This window comes from Stegostoma tigrinum, chromosome 3, assembly GCF_030684315.1.
Source record: "Stegostoma tigrinum isolate sSteTig4 chromosome 3, sSteTig4.hap1, whole genome shotgun sequence".
NCBI classification, from domain to species: domain Eukaryota; kingdom Metazoa; phylum Chordata; class Chondrichthyes; order Orectolobiformes; family Stegostomatidae; genus Stegostoma; species Stegostoma tigrinum.
Genome location: NC_081356.1, coordinates 33,137,486 through 33,158,495, shown reverse-complemented (window position 1 = coordinate 33,158,495; position 21,010 = coordinate 33,137,486). Strand labels below are relative to the sequence as shown.

General features: G+C 40.6%; 1 protein-coding gene across 6 annotated transcripts in view; it reads right to left on the bottom strand.

Annotated features, from left to right (window-relative positions):
* Window positions 1–8,702: 8,702 nt before the first annotated feature.
* plppr1 (phospholipid phosphatase related 1) overlaps window positions 8,703–21,010 on the bottom strand; it is a 107,958-nt gene continuing 95,650 nt past the window's right edge. Inside the window, exons 7-10 of one of the 6 annotated variants that reach the window (XM_048527593.2) lie at window positions 16,220–16,351; window positions 13,246–13,337; window positions 10,997–11,026; window positions 8,703–9,030 (exon numbers count right to left, since the gene is read on the bottom strand). In XM_048527593.2, coding sequence (XP_048383550.1) covers window positions 11,023–11,026; window positions 13,246–13,337; window positions 16,220–16,351 — 228 coding nt within the window. In that variant the 3' untranslated portion in view covers window positions 8,703–9,030; window positions 10,997–11,022. Of the gene's footprint in view, window positions 9,031–10,963; window positions 11,027–13,245; window positions 13,338–16,219; window positions 16,352–21,010 lie in introns of all 6 variants that reach the window. The other 5 variants (XR_007247191.2, XM_048527592.2, XM_048527596.2 and 2 more) reach the window with 5 other exon arrangements.

Below are 21,010 nucleotides of genomic sequence, written 5' to 3'. Positions count from 1 at the left end.
GCATGCCTCCCATAAGCCCTTCCATTAAAAGTAAAAATTATAACAGTGGATCTTATGCACAGTTGGTGTATGTTTGTGAGTCCAGTGTAAATAACTTGGAAGAAATTGAGCATTTCCATTGGCTCGGGATTAAAATCAGAAAGAATCTAATTTACAGGTCACAAAGAAAGTAGCTGCTTCAGAGTTATTTCTGAATTATATTCCTTTCCTCTTCCCCTTGTTTACTTGCATGTAGTTCTAAAATGTTTTCAATTATTCAGTAACATTACAGGTATTGAGGTTTCTAGTGCAGCTCTCCACGGCTGACCTTGTAAGAAAAAAGACGAGTGCAAACAAGGACGATCTACACGAGAGCTCTTCTGTTCCTCCTAACCAGTGCCTACACTCCCACACATTTTCAAGCAGAGGGGATGGACTTTAATTTTGACAATTAGTGCAGAGCTTCCTTTCCCCAAAGGAGACTGACACAATAGACCTCCTCACCATATGATGTAGGACTAATGCATTGTTTCTTAGAAAGATGCCGATATAGTCAACAGTGCAATCTTAACTGGAGTACTGAACTTAATACTGAAGGAGTGCTGCACTATCAGAGCTACTGTCTTCCAGAAAATTATATGAATCCCAGTATGTCCTCTCAGCTGAAAGTTAAAAATTAAATCTGACACCAGTGTTTCAGCATTGAGAAGTTATCCATGTCTCCTGGGCTAATAATTATAACTCAAGTGCTCTTAAAAAAAACATAACATCTTGAAATCACAAAATGCATAAATGCAATTTTCTTCTTACTCTGATTGGACAAAGCCACAAGTTCAAAACCAAATTATGTCCAAGAGCTTCACATCACAACTGGACAATCGTAGTACGGAACTGTTTTTATAGCTACTAGAATATCTGCTACAGTGGTATGCTTCCACCACAAAGGAACACATCCCAGTGTATGGGATTAGCATAATCAATAAGACCAGTAGTTAGTTATGGATTCACACCAATCTTCATCTCCTTTCAGGTAATCTTAGAACCAACTTCTAGAAATGATGCTATCGAGTGAAAAAGCTACCCATTTATCCTAATGAGGAGCTTACTAAACAGGATGTCCCCTTCAATAATCATCATGTAGGTGAAAGGTATTTGGTTCTTCAATAACTTTTTTACGTAATACTTCCACTTTTGTTTATGATAACTTTATCGCCCCTCATATCAGAGACAAAATGAGTTTCATGATAACCAAGTTCTTCTTAAAAAAAGTTGAAAATGAATTGAAGATTTTCCTCATAAATGTAGTAATTTTTAAAGTTAATTTTACAGTTACACTGTATTAAATTCATGACAGAGACTTTTGCCCCAAGAGGCTGCTTCCAAACCTTATTCTCACTGATGCCCAGTTTGATATCTCAGACTTCACATGATCCCAGAATAAAAGTTTGGGGATCACATGAGCTGTTGAGAGATAATGGGAACTGCAGATGCTGGAGAATTCCAAAATAATAAAATGTGAGGCTGGATGAACACAGCAGGCCAAGCAGCATCTCAGGAGCACAAAAGCTGACGTTTCGGGCCTAGACCCTTTCTCTGATGAAGGGTCTAGACCCGAAACGTCAGCTTTTGTGCTCCTGAGATGCTGCTTGGCCTGCTGTGTTCATCCAGCCTCACATTTTATTAACATGAGCTGTTGAGCAAGGTGAGGGGAGGGGTTTGAATGGTGAAAGAGCCTTTTAATTATTGAACAACTTGTTGCCTCTTGTGAGGGAGATGATGGAAAGCAAGTTTTCACCATTAGAGAAAAACCGATTTATAATTTATTTTTAGAACAATTACACCTCAACATTCCATTATCCTTCGCCCAACAATAGATTTAAAAAAGACAGAGTTTAAGGTAACCTCAAAAGCTGTCAAAATTCAATCTAAACTGCACAACAGCAATTATTCTTTGGAATCTACAACTTTAAAATCTTGTTTCAAAACCCCCATTGGGTTCCATAATCCACAATTCAGAAAGCCCTTAACTGAAAAGCTCCTTATGTGATTTGAAAGATCTCAGACATCATTCTCTCACTCACTAGCAAAAGAAAGGAATGGAGTAACTGAGGTTGTTATATATAGGAGAGATTGCATGCATTGGTAAGATCTTATTGCTGATTGATCAAGCAGTGATCTTAGGCAATCCTTGTTCAGGAAGCAAATTACTGCTGGACAGAAAACATTAACTATGTTTTTTCACAGATGCTGCCATACCAGCTGATTTTGTTCAGCATTTTCCTTTGTTTCAGATTTCCAACACCCACAGATTCTTGCTTTATTCAACAAATTTCTATTTATTCTGCCCAGTTGATCAACAAACAGTAAGATTGCTAACATTCACTAGCCAAACAACTGCACAGATGTTCATATCTACTGGCCAATCAGCAGCACAACTGATCGCATGCATTGGCCAATCAGCAAGTAGCTAAGCATTTATTTGCAATCAGCAGCAAGAATGCAAACGTGTGCTACATGCATCTCACATTCAATATGCTGAGCAATCAACAGTTATAGTACTATCCAACACTATATTACCTTCATCAATTATTCTAGCAGATGGTTGAAACTGTACTTTTTAAAATATTAAGGGCTGGGTGAAAGGTTTGGAGTTCAACTCTTTGATCTGAAATTGATAACCAAGAGCAACGTGTTCATAAAGTGGTCAAGCAGATTGAGCATCAATTTGTCTGATACATGGCCATTGGTATGAGTAAGAGTAGGTGAAATTGTTGGTCAGCCATGTTGTAGAGTAAATGTTGCGCATATTATCACGACTCATGACTCCAGATCGCAATATGTATGCAACACCATATATTGCTACGGCAAGAGACAGTAGGAACAGCTGATGCTGGAGAATCTGAGATAACACGGTGTAGAGCTGGATGAACACAGCAGGCCAAGCAGCATCAGAGGAGCAGGAAAGTTTGGCGTTTCGGATCTCGATGCCAAACTTTCCTGCTCCTCTGATGCTGCTTGGCCTGCTGTGTTCATCCAGCTTCACACCATGTTATCTCTGTTGCTATGGCAATACTGATTCCTTGGTAAACTGGTGTTGATCAAATTCTCAACAACTTCGATTAATCTCTGTTTCACCTTGTGGAAAATCTGTGAACTGCTGCATTGCTGTGCTCATTCTGGAGTTCTGGTGGTGTAGGTTGAGCAATGTGGTGACTCAGTGGTTGACACAGCTGACTCACAGAACCAGGGACCTGGGTTTGATTCCACCCTTGGTGACTGTCTGTGTGGAGTCGACACACCCTCTCCAAGTCTGTGTGGAGTTTCGTCCCTCTGTCCAAAGATGTGCAATTTAGGTTGATTAGCTATGCTAAATTGCCCATCGTGTCTAGGTGTATTAGCAGAGTTACAAGGATAGGGCAGAGGGTGGGTCTGGTTGGGATGTTCTTTGGAGGACTGGCATGGACTTGATCATCCAAAGGGCCTGCTTCCACAGTAGAGATTCTATGACATTCGGGTGAAAAATGCTAGAAGAAAGAGTTCAAGTTAACTTTTGTTTTACATGGCGTTATTGTGAATTAGTCTTCCTCAAAACAATTTGTATGTATATAGCATCATTTTTTTAACTTAATATAATTAAGTGCTTTGATGGAGTATTAAGGCAAAATTAGAGAATGTTCTCATGGTTGATATACAGACAATTAGCCAACATATTTTTATGGAGACATTCAAAAGAACAAAAAGGCTAAAAAATTTAGGAAGGGAATTTTGGAGATTGGAAACCGGGCAGCTGAAACTGTGGCCATTGGGCTGAAGGGACTAAAATTCTGGTTTGTAACAACAGACCAGAACTAAGTGTACACCAATCTTAGAGGGTTATGAGGTTGCAGGTTAGAGAGTGGTGGAGAAAGGGAGGGATTTCATAACTGGATGAAAATGTTAAAACCCAGATCTTGCTTGACTGGCTGCTAGCAGAGGTCAGCAAGCCGAAAGATGATTGGTGAATGGAATTTAGTGTGAAGACAGCAGAAGATTGGATCATGGCCAGACTATGGAGGATAGAATATGCCAGGCATGTGTAAATGTACTCATAGCTAGAAGTAAATGACATGTGAATAAAATTTGAGGTGGAAGTGAGTTGGAGAGTTGGAAATATGTGGGTAATTTCTGCCAATCTGTTTTCAATCAATGGGCTGCGTTCAATCAAAGATTCATCACATCACAAGAGGACAGCAGGGACATTGTCTGGCTCCATTTAAAATCAGCAGCTGCAATTTTGAATAATTGTGCAAGTAGGCTGCAGAGAATTGCTGTTCTGAGATTTACAGTTTAAGCTATTAAACAGACTTGGGCTGTTACAAATGCACTAATTCCACCAGCAATAAATGGCCTTATGTAATTTGGTGGAACAGGCAAATATATATCTAGATGCTATGAGCATTTATTTCAAATCTACTACAGGTTATTTCATGATTAATCTGTTGCAATTACATCATGCCCATCAACTCACCTTGAGTGCATTTTACTGAACATGGAATGCAGTATTACAGCAAAGACACTGACTATAAAATTAAGTACAATAATGCTTGCATTTAGAGATGCTTTGTTCAAGGTGCTAAGCCATTTTATGGAAATGTAATTAGACAAAAATTAACTATGAACCAAAGAAGGAACCATAAAGATATTAGGAAAGGGAAACAGTGGTTGGTAAAACAGGTTAAGATTTGGAGGAGGCCTTTGAAATATCCCTTCAAACCTGTTCTGGCACTATTCAATTAATTCAGAACTAGTCTACGACCTAGCTCCAGATTCCTGCCTTTGGCCCATAAGTTTAAGGAATGCCTTAAAAGAGGAGAATGGCAGCAAGTTTAAGGGAGAGGGTTCTAGGCTTTAATCATTGCTGCTGAAGACACGTCCAGCGACAGGATAAAGGAAATGTGTGCAGCACATGAGGCTAAAGTAGAGGGAGGGTTGGAGAACGAGGTGAGGCTAAACCAGCACTCAAAGGAACAATGTTTCAGAGATAGTGGGAACTACAGGCGCTGGAGAATCTGAGATAACAAGTTGTAGAGCTGGATGAACACAGCTGGCCAAGCAGCATCACAGGAGCAGGAAGGCTGACGTTTTGTGCCGAGACCCTTCTTCAGATTTCCCAAAATGTCAGCTTTCCTGCTCCTCTGATGCTGCTTGGCCTGCTGTGTTCATCCAGCTCTACACCTTGTTATCTCAAAGGAACAATAGCTGGCTCAGTTCATTCATCTTTTGGTATGTCTTTGAAATGAAAGACCAAATAAGAATTTCACAAGCCTCAAAATCTCTCCTCCCCCTACTGCATCCCAAAACCAGCCCGGCTCATCCCCGCCTCCCCAACCTGTTCTTCCACTCACCTATCCCCTCCTCCCACCTCAAGCCGCACCCCCATTTCCTTCCTACTAACCTCATCCCGCCCCCTTGACCTGTCCATCCTCCCCAGATTGACCTATCCCCTCCCTATCTCCCCACCTACACTCACCTCTACTGGCTTCATCCCCGCCTCTTTAATTTATCTGTCTCCACTCCACCTATCTTCTCCTCTATCCATCTTCAGTCCACCTCCCCTTCTCTCCCTATTTATTTCAGAGCCCTCTCCCCCTCCCCCTTTTCTGATGAAGGGTCTAGGCCTGAAACGTCAGCTTTTGTGCTCCTAAGATGCTGCTTGGCCTGCTGTATTCATCCAGCTTTACACTCTGTTATCTAAGAATTGTAAACTGCTTGGCAACTCAATTTGCAAGCCTGAGGGCTCATTTTACTCATCAGTCAAGCATTGTGTTAGGAATTTGTTTTTGTTTTGCTCTGAATCTCTTCTCACGCTATCTTGCTCACTGCAATTACCATGTCTTAAAATGGCATTGGTAACTGGATCACCATATGTTGGGCCTTGGTCATGTTTAGTAAGGTCCTACAATCATTAGCTGTTACCTTCTCCTCTTCTGAAGCTTCTGCCTGACCTGGAGGCTCTTTCTGCATGTCATGTGCATGAGTGTGTGTGCGCGTGTGTGTGTGTTGTATGACCTAAATCCTGAATTGGGACTTGAGCTTAATCTTCCAGCTCAGAGACTCTGCCACTGTGAATACGTACAGTCTCTTTAGATTAGTTCACGTGCCCTAACGTTCCAATGGCCCATTATTCTGTAGGATGATTAAGTCAAGAAAATAAATTTGGTATTGTTCCTCCAGAATTCTGGAGCCTTCAAACACTTTATAATTTATTCTCCAGGGCACAATGGTGAACAACACCCAGGAGAAAGTCATAGAATTAGAGATAAAAATTTGGCAGTTTTCACAATTTCTTTATATAATTTAATACTTTTTAAAAGAATAAAGTAGTAGCAATTGAGGGGGGAAATGGCTGGCTGACACAAGAACTATCCAAATATGCCTTCAGGTAAGATGTGTTCAGTGTTTGCAGAAGGTGTTGATTCTGAAACAGTTAATGCTGAAGTTGCATTAGCTCCAACTGATCTGATATCATCTTTTGGGTAGAAAAACATTTTAGTCTTGCACAATGTACCGGTGGAGATTGATGTGACATACCTGGAATCCTGATGGTTGCAATTAGTTGTACGTTGTTAATTGTATCCATTGCTATCATGCAATAAAAATCAACTTGGGTAAGACAATTGACTTTTGTGAAAACTTTAGTGGTTTATCCCATACCACTGATAATCAGACAGGCCATCACATTTGATTATTTTAGCTTGGTTTTTTGGATGGTTAAATTTTGATGCAGAATGTTGCCAATGGTATGGCTTCAATCCCGAACTCATTGTGGTAATTTGTAGAACTTCGCCTCTGGTTTGTGAAGTGTTGCCCCCAAACTATACTTAGCCAGATGTACTTCTCCAATGGGCTAGATGTCAATGGACCTTTGTTTTACCACAAGGGGCTGTCTACCCCATTGTTTAAGTGTAGAAAGCCGGATTGGTGGCACTGAACTACCTCAACCCTTAATTCCAGTCGTGGTACCCAGGGTCTAATATGATGAGTGGACCAATGGCAGAGAATTTTGGGGCACAGGGTAGAGGGAAGCAGCTCTTCCAAGTCAGGAAATTTCTTAGACCACATCAAATCACAGTCGGTAAAATGTTGGAGTTTGCAATTAATGATTAGAATGTACAAGCTTGTAATTACAATGCAAAATAATTTTATCCACCCCCACTGAATAGATTATCCTTCCCTTTTAAGATAGGTTTTTAAGATAACCACTAAGTTTTTTGGTTTGTCTTGGTTGTTGGTTAAGCATCTTAACATTCAAATTCAGCCTCATGAAATAATGGATTAATGGGACATGCTGAAAACTAAAATACACACTCCAGTTCAAGCTCTCAATCCCAACCTTTAGAATTACTTGTAGCATATGTCTATGCACAATAGTCAGTTGATCACTTTAGAAATAAATGGGAGAAAGAACTGTAAGTTAGCTCCAAATCTACTATGACGTGATGAGCAGACCCACAAAAGACACCACTGAATCTAATATTTTTTTTATTCCAGTTCCCTCTCCCCATCCCCCTCTCTGATGAAGGGTCTAGGCCCGAAACGTTAGCTTTTGTGCTCCTGAGATGCTGCTTGGCCTGCTGTGTTCATCCAGCCTCACATTTTATTATCTTGGAATTCTCCAGCATCTGCAGTTCTCATTATCACTGAATCTAATATGACAGGTTGTTTTTTTATTGGTCAACCACTGAGCAGATGCCAGGAGTTAACTTCACTGTAAATTCAATCAGACATATGGCTGTACCTGAAGGTCTGACATTTCTGACAGCGGTCTGGAATTTGTCAACTGACAAATGCTTCTGAGATTAGGCCAATAGAAACTGAGCATATTTTCTGATCTCAGTATTTTGGTAGTGGTATTGCAGTGAAGAGTGTACAGCCAATAAGATGGCCAATGAAGCAAGTGAACACTCTTAAACAAGAAGATGAGTTAGCAATTGTTAGCCCTTAACTCTCTAGGAGATCACCGAGGATGGGGTTGGGGATTATGAAACTGAAAAGTTTCTACACACTCTGAAATACATTAGTCTTTTTATATTTGTCTCCTTGATCACTCATTCTGATACATGAGCATGTATATGAGCAGCATACAAAGAGGAGAATTTTAATTGTACTCCTCCAGTAGAACCCAGCAGGCAAAGTAATTTGAAAATCCATTGGATGAGTTATCTGCAGGGCAGGCAGCAAAACAGTCCAGCCACAAACATCAAGGTCCAGCTTCAACAATGGAAATCTGGTTTCAGTAATGCTGTCAGTCCCACCTGCCATCTTGGCTGCAGCACTCATGGAGGAAGCCACGCCATAGAGTTCAAAAGGAAAGGCTTTTACTTTCTCTAGCCTGGTCTCAGCCTCAACAAATGAGATACACCCTGGAGTATATAGACCCAGGCTGAGTGTGCCAATCGGTAACAAAGGACTGCTCTGTTACCCTGTGGCCAATCAGCGGTTTCCATTCATTCTAATGGAGGTTGCAGCATTTTATTGAAGCCCTGATTGAAATCTGTGAGTTTGTTCCCTTTTTATTGGGTTGTTTTGGTCAGAAACTGGTGGAATTCCTAGAGAGATGACCGCAAATTAGTCTGTCTGGCAAGTTATGTTGGGAGATGAGCAGACAGCCCCTGGGGATTCTCTAGATTTGAACAGTGATTCACAGTTATCTCTTTAAAGAAGTATACAAATCACTTCAATGGTAGGGTATGTATAAAGCAGACCACACACTTTATTGTACAAATACCACAACACCACTGGAATTTACATAAGAAATTAGAAACTGTTACATGGAATGCTTTAATTCTGAAAGAGAATGATACTGAAACAGGCAAAAAAGTCAAGGTAAGCTACAACACGTTGTCTTACAAAATGTACAAAACATCTGATGCTAACTAGACATGATCTTGTGTTGCACTTTCCACAGTTTAACACATATATTAAAAAAAGTACCAATTTGAGTTAAATTTTTTTAGAAGGAAAGAAAAGGTTTTCTCTTCAAGTTACTTCTGTCATTGAAGCAGAGTGGTTCTGTAAGAGGACAAAAGGAAAACATTTGATGATAAATGTCACAACAAACGGAACAATGCAATTTGGTTTGGGTCAGAAACTATGCACACTGCAAATGGATTTTGCCAGTGGGGTTTACAGTTACAGATTAAAAAGTTTTCAAGTTTATTCCACAACAGTTGAGCCAAGTAGGACTGGTACGCAAACCACATAGTCACAGCACACAACACCAGAGGCACCTCAACCATGTACGTAAAATTTGCAGTGTGCACGCACAGAGGTGGATAACTATATTAATTGACAGACGTGGACGGTACCAGACATCCTGCAAAGGGCGGAGAAAGTTATGGGTAAAAGTGGGATCCACAGAACAGTACAACAGGCATTTTGAATGTTAGAACAGACTGAGGTTAACGTTCAAAGCACGAGAAAACTGGGGTGCCCTCTAATCAGGATATTGATTTTTTTCTGCACAACAGAAACTCTGAAATCAAAATTTTTCACACTCCTGCTACTGAGTGATGTTGTATAATTCTGCATCACCTTCATGTGTTACTGTAGTGGACCTTCCATTTATATTGAGCTGGGACAAGATAGAAGTTTGGAAGCATCTTTTATAGTCTAATATAATCAATTTTAGCTATATTGCATACTAATCTATATAATGTGATGTTAATTCGATCAAGTGTGTAGCTTTTCAATGAATGGATCCTCAGTGTTTTTAATCATAGATTGGATTTTTACTTTCTGGAAATGAAATGTATTGATTATAATAGTTCTGTCAAAAAAAGCAGTTAGAAAGTCCATGAGAGTCCTTGCAGGATGTTCGAGCAGAAGCATAGTGTCTTACAGTACAGAGCAGCCATTTGGACCATCATGCTTGTACTGGATCAAATGAATAGTAATGACTAGTGAGGTGCGAGGCATTGTCTAGCTTCGACTCCACAAAGCCCTGGATGTCTCCCTCCCAGCCACTGAGAGGCAAACATGAGTTACAAAATGAGGAGGAGAGGGACAAAGAAAATCAATGAGGGGTTTTTGCTCCTTCGCATCTGCCACAGCGCAGTCAGTAGTGACATCATTTTGAGCCCTGTGATAATCTCCGCAATGGAGAGGGTAGATCAGATAAGGAAGCCGAGAAGATGGCAAGATTCTCATCATGCTCTTGTAGGGGTGAAATTAGCGTGAAGCAGCCATATAAAATGGTGATTTATTTGAAAGCGCTTTTTCATCTTACCATTGATCAACACAGAGGAAAATGGAAGCCAGTTTTTCATTCTTGTAGTGTGAAGAGGATTCACTAATGAGAAAGTGAATCTCAAACTGAAAACTAATGAGAGTGGACTTCATTAATAATGGATGAATGAATAATGGTGATTTTCCCAGTACATTCTCGTAGTGATACGCCTCATGCCATCACAAACTGGGATTGTGAAAGTTCTGAGGCCCAATGTGTGCTGGTGTCAGCCATGGGCTCAAGCTCTGAAGGACAGGTCCTTATCAACAAAGTCGAGGGAGAGGTGTTTGTGGGAGGGATGATGGTGGAGATCATTTGAAAGTTGACAAATTATTTTAAACATCACCTCTTTGTGTAACACCAACTGGAGTCTGCTAAATTCAATCACTTGGCATTGACTAAGGCATTTAATGGGGACAAAATAAACTGAGTCAGTCCTGGTTAACTTGTTTCACCAGGTGAAGTGTAGAAAGATCGACTTGAGCTTCAATTTTGTTTTACAGTGATAAAAAAATGGTAGATAAAAATGGGATTAAATAAACTGCTCTCAAGCTACTCTCTGACAAGTGGTTCCTCCCTTCTAAAGAAAAAAAATAACATTGGTTTTTCAATTGCTAACCCACTCTGCCACATGCTCTCAGGGACTGACATAACACATAGGAGGGCAGGGAAAATGCATCTTGCCCTGGGCAAGATGGCATTCGCATGCACACTCACGCTCCCCCTGCTTTCATTGGGAGATGAAAGTACCCATGTGAATCATCTCTGCGACCTAATCACCTGAAACAGAAAAAAAGTTCCTGCCTCAAACTTGTGAAAGTTTGACAAAAATCCAACACAAACAAAACTGGTCATTAATCACTTACCTGTTCAGTCTGTTTAGCCTGCGCATTGTTCCTCTGATTATAAGTGTATATCCACAAGTATCAGAGGCATGGAATATTTTCAATCACTTGGGGTTGGTGTCAGTAGGGGTTGGGTCAAGTACAAAATGATTTGATGCAGAGTGAAGCACCCTCTCTTCGCTGCAGCAATGTACCTAATTCCCAATTCAGGGCGAGCATCTCCTACTGCATTAACTTGCAAACATTTTGTGCTACACAGTTTTTATATCAGGTGTGATCTGTCTCAAAATTACCTGACAGCATCTTGCTTGAACCTGTAACCGAACAGGGCAATCTCACTCTCTTGGATTAAGCTTTAATTTTAAGCGTAGGCCCCATGGATGAACAGATCCTGGTTTACCAACTACTAGCGCCACTATCTCAGTCCATTACTTAACTGTTGTCAAAAGCTCTGGAGTTTTTCATTCTAAACTGTTGTAAATACAGCCTCATTTAAGCAAAAGTAAAGGAATGCCTTATTTGGAATGTAAAAGCAAAAAAACACAAGCTATTAAGTCCAACAGGCCTCTGTTGGTCAGTACATCCCATCTCTAACTTTATTTTATCTTACCCCATCAAAAGAACATATGTCTTTGGCAAATGGCAACAGTGTTTAATCATTTGTGGATCTTTAGTCGGGTTAATCTGAATTTACTGCACTGAACAAATCTAATGTTGTGGGCAAACATGGGGGAGACTTTAATTTGTTATCTATTATCTTTGCCAGCTTTTTTTAAACAAGTGTGTAACTTTATTATACAAATGCAGGGACGATATCACCTATAGCTTTCTTTTATTTCACCAATATCCAGTAATAAAAACAACAGTTAACAAACCATGCTAATCAATGTCGACCTCCACGTTCAGCAACACAGCAGCAAAATGCTGCTGAGTATATTTGCATTGTAGTAGCTTTGTTGAATAACAATACATCCATAGTCTCTCGTCACTAAACTTGTAATGAACCAGATCATTAATAGATAGGGCGACAACCCAATGGCTCTGGCCCATTGGCCACTCTTTCAACATTGCTACTATTATACAGTTCAGGCAAAAATAAATAAGTCTCAGGTCACATCGCCCTTGCTGTAATTTAAACTAACATCATCCACGGGACCCAACTGGCACAACATGAATAAAAACCAAAAGAACTGAGTTCTGAGGAAAGATCACTGGACCCAAAACATTAACTCTGATTTCTCTTCAAGGTGCTGCCAGACCTGCTGAGCTTTTCCAGCAATCTCTCTTCTTGACAGAATATGAAGATAGCTATCAAAATATAGGAACAGAAGCAAGCCATTCAGATCCTCCAGTCTGTTCCACCATACAATTATCTCATAGCTGATCTTTACCTTAAATGCTATATACCAGTTTTAGGTCCATAATCCCTGAATCAAACAATCTAACAATCATCTGTTTTCAAATTTTCTTCTTGATGTCCAGCCTCAGTAGAGGAGGTTCCAGATTTCAACGAGCCATTGTATGAGGGAATGTTTGCTGAACGGCTTAGCACCAATTGTAAAGTTTCCAAATTTTGTTCTGGATTTGTGCAGAGATGATACTCTGTTATCATACCCAATCAAATTGTTCAATCATCATAAACCCTTAAGAGGTCGAAAATTTGTCTGTGCAAACTCTCAGAATTTAATATTTGTCGCCCTAGTATTGTTTTGATTGGGGTAATGCAGCACAAATGAACACGCCAACATTTAACATATGATACAGTTTTAGAACACGTCAGCGTATGGCTCTGATTTTTGCCAGCCATGAAGGTTAGCTCTTTGACCATGCCAACTTTGAATTGGACTAGCGACACTGCCATGAGACCAGGCAAGTAGCTCTGAGCCATGGTCCCTGTAAGACAATCAAGCATAGTAGCTAACTATAAACAGCAACCAAGGTGACATGACTGAAAGCACAGTAAAATGTAAGCTAGAAAACGTGAACAAAAATTTGCAAGGTGCCAGATTCACGGGGGACACCGGAGGGAGGCCATCCATCCAGAAGTAGCAGAGGGGGACAGACAGAGCGCAACCTCTTCCGATTATTTGGACTCATGAATCCCCTTGAGCTCCCAATGGAGCCCCCATCCCTGCATCATTATTAAGCATATACCTCCTGGTGTGTTGGGTGTCTGGCTGGTCCTGGAAAATGACCCTGGGACGAAACACCCTCTCTCGGGGAGTTTGGCGATGTCTCCCACCTTGCTGTCATGCAAGCATTAAGGAAAAAAGAGCCACGTTGTGAGATCAATGTAATCAATAGTAATGCAGTGTGGTAATTATATTGCTTTGTTAACCGACTGCAGAAGATGTGCAATGCTCTCATTCCACCTTTGGTCGATCTGCAACAGTCCTGTGTATTCAATTTCCATTTTCAGGGGAATGGATTTCTTTTATTTACACATTCATTTGGAAGGTTTGTCTAGATTCACTGAACATTAGCCCATTTTGTGCCCACTCTGAGAAGTTGACAATATTCCAACAAATTGGTAGCAACAAAATGCTGACACTACAAATCTCTCACTCTGGTGAAAATCTTGTAAACATAACTTGGAAAATAGCTTTATTGAACTTGTCTTAGATCATGCAATTTCATTAAAGCTTCAGAACTATAGTACTTAGGCAACAATTGTCTAAAGAGAAGGTTGGCAAGATCTATTCACATCAAACCCACTGGGAATGTCATCATTGTTCATGAATGGAAGCAAGTGTAATTGCATAAGCTTATAGAGTATAGTAATGGGCCAACAAATCCAGACCTGTGCTAATGCTCAATTTGAGCCTCCTTCAAACCTTCCTTATTTAAATCTTGTCTCTTCATAGCTTTCCCCCATAATGCTTGTCTAACTATCCCTCAGGCATGATCAAGTTCAACCTCTTTATCTTTTCCATCATAAATGGAAATTCTCAGTTCTAGTATCTGGTAAAACCATTTCTTTTTGTTTTGTGCCTCTACAAACCTTGTTATGCGACAGAACTGTACTACAAGAGGGATTTATCAAAGATTCAATAAAAATTTCACAAACTTTTCTACTTTTCAATTGCTTCGATATGCTTATTATCAGATTAATGTATTGCTACTTCAAATGATTTGTGAATTCATTCTCCAAGAACTCTTTGCTCCTCTACTCCAAATTTGATACCACACGACCTGCATAACATGCACCAAAACTTTACCACCTGTCGCTGACATATTTCAAATCCATTTGCCAATTACTTTCCCATATTTCATGTTTCTTGGTTACTCCAGGGAGACTTTCAAATTTAATGTGTTAACTTGACTTTAAAATGAGGATCACTCTCAACTCTTGCTTTCCTTCTCATTTTGATGCTCTATTTGTATTCCCAGCACTACTTTTAACTTTAGCACAGGTAATTGCTATAGAATCATATGACGATGCTACACAGGAACCCGTCTGATTAGTCCCATTCCTTTGCCCATTGCCCAAAGCACCATTTGTTTTCCCTTCAGTATTTGATCAAATTCATTGCCAAAGTTTTTAACCATGAATCCAGGCACTGCAATACAATCGCAACTCTTGACATTTAAAAAAAAACTCCTCCCCTCACTTCTGATATTTTTTTGCCCACTGTTTTTTAAATTATTTATTTGTCTGGTTTGTATTTATTAAACCAATCCCTTAGTGAGTCAAAAAAAATCTGGCTCGGCAAATCATTAACTGAGTCATTAATGTGCTAATAGTAATATGCAATGACCCATTTGTAAGATGGCCAATAAAGCCAAGTTATTTTTTTAATAGAGCATAAACATATTGACTGAGAACCTCACACCAAATGCTATCAACAAATTTATTTAATAGATAGTACCTAGGCTGTTCTTTTTTCTTACAACATGACATTACAATAACATCTTAAAAAATAGGAGTTGGGATGGAGGCCCGCATGGTTCAAGAATTGGATTTTCCCTAGCAACAATAATCCGCTGGAAGATTTGTTTAGCTCTTCATGGTTCTGTTTATTAGATGAGCCCAAGTATTTTAGATTTTCATGTGTAAGTTTTTTAACCATGGCATGTGTCTTTGGCTTGAAATAAAGTAGTAAATTCTGGTCTCATAAGCCATAGGGAAATCAAATAATGAATAAATATATTTTGTCTTCCTACTTTTTAATACTCTTTTTTTGTTGCCTTGTTTCCACACTCTCTTTATCTCCAGCATTTCATGTTCTTTATTTGCTTCATCAGAAGTTGTTACCTTTTGGGTTTTGTCCTCTCCCCTTTTCAAATCCAAATGCCTTTAAGTTAAGACCTTTAAGCCTTGTGTGTTTTTGCCGTACTTTTGATCTCCCTAGTGGCAAGAGGAAATAGATGTGGTGTCCTGGTGATTACCTTGGTAGGACTATGGGCTCTGCTAGGGACGGTGCGATTCCATTGTTCTGTATTTGAGTCTGGTAACTGACCCATGCTTACTGTGCTTGATGTCTTAAGCTAAGCTTGAGTATTAAAGGAAGTTTTGAAAACTCAAGCTGGAAAGATGGTCCAGATATTTTAAATACTTTTATTAAACTCTCTCAAGTTCATATACATTTAGGAACTGGGGTTATCTCTGCATTGCTTTGCAGAAGATTAAATATAAAACATACACGTTCGACTTTCATTCTCTCAGACTGCTAACAGAGATGGGACAATCCATGTCTTTAAGGGGCCTAATGGATGCATTTATAATTGAGTCGCATAGTTGTGCTAATTAAGTGATTGTTTTAAAAAAAATCGTCAACCAGCACTTCATCAGAGAAACCAGTCTCTGATCTCTACAAAGGGTCTCACCTCTTGCCTAGCATTGGACAGGGAAGAGAAACTTTGGTTTTTTTCTCTTTTTGAGAAGTTTATCAAGATTTTTTGGTTAGATCACTTATTGGCAGCTTTATTTCATTCCAGTTTCTCAATCTGAGAACAGAGAGGTCTCCCCTTTTGAACACTACCAACGCATTGAGTGGCACTATTTGATTTGTGTGGTGGAAAGGACTAACCGTGGTGATTTTTAAGGTGGCTTGGATGAATGAACATCTCATTGTGTGAAGGTAGGATCATAAAGCAAAGCATGAAGTGGGGAATCTGTGTAGCTTACCTGTGCACTCAATGTTTCAAGTGGGCTTTCCACCCGCGGGAATGTCATCAACGGCACTCCATGTGGATCCTCGGGTTTTTGTTTAACAGATGTGGCCTGTGTTCCTTTGAAATTGTGAACAACACATGTTCCCTGGCAAAAAATGCAAATAAGGGTAAGGAACCATTCACTTTGGATTATGTAAAGACTACATTTTTTTTTGGATCATGGATCAAAATCGAGGGAGAAGAGGTTGCTTTAAAGCAAGGGCTGTGGAAAGAATGGCTGCACTTTTATTCAAAAGCAAAGTAATTACTGGACACATAATGAATTATTTAGGACAGTGTTCTTTTGAAGCTGGGGTAAAGAGATCGATGATGGCACTGGGTGGAGTGGGTGTGTGCTAAGCAAACTTTGACCAGCGACAAGTTGCTGATTGGTCTGTCCAGTCAGGAATCATGCTGGAAGATGTCAGGTTTCCTGGTTTCTGAGCAGGTGAACAGCTTTTGGATTTACAATCAGGAGGACAAAAGCCTCAAAACATAGACAAGAGGCTGAATCTTGTGGTTTCCTTTTTTCGGCGAAGTCAAAATTGTGTTGCATTTTTGAAAGAGTTTGTTGCTGTGAGGCAAGTTTTTTTCACCCTGTCTTATCAAACTGTCCCCATTTAATTATCTACCCCACCATTGGTGCATCCTGTGTCCAATTTCCACCCTATCTTAGCGCCCACTGGTGCCAGAACAACTCTCCAACACCAGAGGTACCCAAGAAGTCACCAGTGTACCTTGTACTCGTGCTGTCTTTTATAAGATAGTACTTCCCTGGGTAAACTACTGTCGGTCTGGAGCTGCCTGCACTGTTCCTGAATGTGGCAGAAAGGGAAATCCGTGTCCTACTTTGCAAGCAAAGGATCTGCTAGATGGGCTGGTGCCAACATAGAACTGCATCCTTCTCCAGGATTGGCAGTGGAGGCTGCGGTACCAGATTGTGCCAGCCTGCTTCAAGGTTACAAACCAGGTTAGAGCAGTCTTGGCTGTTTGGAGGTATACCCAGCACTGTAGGAAGCAGATCAATGTTCTTCTCCACTTTTCCAGGATAAGTGTCACCATCTTCTCTGCATCACACTTGCACTCTGCCATTGTTTCCAATTGTCCTCCCCGAGGCTCATGCTGTATCTTTCTATTAGCTGGAACATCTTGGCCTGCTCACTCTCGGCTACCCCAATCCCTGACATCACTAACACTGCATGCTCTGAGCTGCCTACTCACTCACTTGGGATGCCTTCTTTTTTGGTGCAGGTGAGAAAAGGAAATAGCTAGTCACCCACTTTCATCTCCCACAATACATGCCGCTCTACAATTCTGAAAGGAAACAGCCCGCGGCGTTGGGCAGAAAAAGTCAAAATGGGTGGTGGGTCACCTGATGTTCGGCTCCTCATGAGCAGATCATCCTGTCTCCGACCATCTTCGCAAGACTTATTTTGGTATCAGAGGCTGCACTAACTGACTGTGCTGGGATGCCCTGAGCAAAGGCTGACACTTATTGTCAACCGAGGACAAGCTTTCTGACTTTGAGTCTGCACTGAACTGAAAAGACAGTACTAATTTGAGCCTGGTATCACTGGTTGAGGGTATGAGGTACAAAACAGCAAAGCAAGGATGCTGTGAGCATCCAAGTTGGGCTCAGGGTGAGCACGCTAACAGCGAGGGAAGAACTTGGAAATGTGGCCAGGTCTAGTCCATAAACGTGTCCCTGAGCACACTGTCCTTGCTGCAGCATTACAATGATAGTTGCTGGTGCAGCACTGAAGTGAATCAGATGTGCCAGGAGGATCATTAAATGCTGGCGTGTGAATGGCAATGTCAATGGGCATGGGTGCATGAAACTGGTGCACTAAGATGTTGGTGCCTGTTCTCTGACATGGAGGTTGTTCAGAGCAAGCAGCATGATAAGCATGTTCAATGCTTGCTCTGTGTTTTTGTTTTTATCAAGTTTTTCTGGCATCGTGCTTGTTTGGTGAATTTGATAATGTGGGAAGTGACCTGGTTTAGTGTCAATCAAGACTGCAATCATAGTTCTGAAGAAGAGTCCGACCCAAAACATCGACTTTCCTGCTCCTCTGCTGCCTGGTCTGCTGTGTTCCTCCAGCTCCACACTGCATTGACTCTGTCTGCAGCATCTGCAGTTCTTGCTATCTCCAAGATTGTAGTTCTTAATCATCTTGTTATCAAATGTGATGTTTCTGAAGTTTTGTATGGAAGACCAATATTGCAGGAGTGACCCGAAGAACAGGTTTGGCCCCTTAAATAACTTCTAACATCTATGTGAGGTGACAGATGCCTCTTGTTTGTCATTCCTCCATATATGGCAGGCTTCACTCATTTGACTGAAAATGCTTCCCTACTACTCCTCCTCCACTTTTTTGGGGAGTTTAGGAACTCACTGTCATAGAACATTGAACATAGAACATTACAGCACAGTACACACCCTTCGGCCCTCGATGTTGTGCCGACCTATCATACCGATCTCAAGCCCATCTAACCTACACTATTCCATGTACATCCATATGCTTATCCAATGACGACTTAAATGTACCTAAAGTTGGCGAATCTACTACCGTTGCAGGCAAAGCGTTCCATTCCCTTACGACTCTCTGAGTAAAGAAACTACCTCTGACATCTGTCCTATATTTTTCACCCCTCAATTTAAAGCTATGCCCCCTCGTGCTCGCCGTCACCATCCTAGGAAAAAGGCTCCCCCTATCCACCCTATCTAACCGTCTGATTATTTTATGTTTCAATTAAGTCACCTCTCAACCTTCTCTCTAATGAAAACAGCCTCAAGTCCCTCAGCCTTTCCTCGTAAGACCTTCCCTCCATACCAGGCAACATCCTAGTAAATCTCCTCTGCACCCTTTCCAAAGCTTCCACATCCTTCTTATAATGTGGTGACCAGAACTGTACACAATACTCCAAGTGCGGCCGCACCAGAGTTTTGTACAGCTTCACTATAACTTCTTGGTTCCGGAACTCGATCCCTCTATTAATAAAAGCTAAAACACTGTATGCCTTCTTAACAGCCCTGTCAACCTGAGTGGCAACTTTCAAGGATCTGTGTACATGGACACCGAGATCTCTCTGCTCATCTACACGACTAAGAATCTTACCATTAGCCCTGTACTTTGCCTTCTGGTTACTCCTACCAAAGTGCATCACCTCACACTTGTCTGCATTAAACTCCATTTGCCTTCTCAGCCCAGCTCTGCAGCTTATCTATGTCTCTCTGCAACCTACAGCATCCTTCGTCACTATCCACTGCTGGGTCGCATTCTCATCTTCGTTCAACAATAAATCATCATGAAGAGAATTATCATGGGGAAAGAAACCACTTGGCAGACCTCATGAACTTCATGAGCGCATCGAATAGTTTGCCAGTGGTAGTCATGGAAGCGGAATCATTAGTGACATTTAAGCGACTGCTGGACATGCACATGGACAGCAGTGAATTGAGGGGAATGTAGGTTAGGTTATTTTATTTTTTTTTGTTGGATTAGGATTATTCTATGGCACGACATCGTGGGCCAAAGGGCCTGTACTGTGCTGTACCTTTCTATGTTCTATGTTCTATGTTCTATTTTTAGGAAACATTTCCAAATGAGAAGCAGTCACAATGGAGGTGAAAAATGAGCAAATCAATTTTAAAGACAGAATCAATCCAAAATAATTACGGTTATTTAAACACACGTGGTAACTTGATAAATAATTTTGTTGATCAGAGTATCAACACGTTTTTTTGTATTTTTGTTCTACGTTTCTCCTTTACTTTATAATCGTAAATATTGCCCCCTTGCCTGGAAATGAAAAAAGATTAACTTGTATAAACTGATCATTTGCATGAACTACCACAGTTGCATCTCCCATCTAATATATGGATCAGACCAAATAATGGTCTTGCAAAAAAAATGAACTGAAGATGGCCATTATATCAGAAATTTGTAAATTGATGACTGTAAATTATAGCTTCAATTTTCACTTTTAGCACTGCCACAATGTCACCTGACCACCTACACCTCTTGCTCAAATTCAATCCAGGTAAAAGCTGGATGTTAATCATTGTTTTTATTCCCAGATATTATGGAGCCTCTGGAATGTGGTGCCAGATGGTAAGTAAGACGAGGCAGCTGGATTGGCTGGGATGAGGATTGTATCACATAGAAAGTATTGGCCCATAGAGACAAGATATGTGTTCCTTGTCATATCCTTGATTGGCTTCAATTGTCTGAAGGCAGTGGATTGGAATTTTTGAGAATGCGTTTGCTGACTGACCCTGGGTTTCTCCTGTTTAATTTCTCTTCCTTTTTGCCCTCGCCACTTCTTCATATAGCAGATGTGTTTGGTTATGAAGCTCTGATCCTGGCTATTTTGGTACAACATGTGCTTGTTGACCAAATAGCCTTTCCTGTCCATCAGGTACTTTTTTTCATGTTGGAGAGCAGGATGTGGATCAACAGTTATTTCTCAAATGGGAATATTCCCTGTCTGTAGGCCAATGGGAAAGGTTACAATGAACAAATGGTTGATTGGTCGCACAGAATGAGATGAATTGTCAAAATGTTAACAGGCAGAAAATGGTGCTATTTCTGTGCTCTTATCAGAGACAGTTGAACGAATAACAGACAGCCAGGAGCAATGTTTGCTCACTCCCTCAGATTGGGATTGATGGACCAAGCTGGGAATGTGAAGCAGGAAGGGAAAACATAATTCCGTCCACTTTAGGCAGAAGTAAGGTGAGAGGTTCTTGCTCAAATTAATA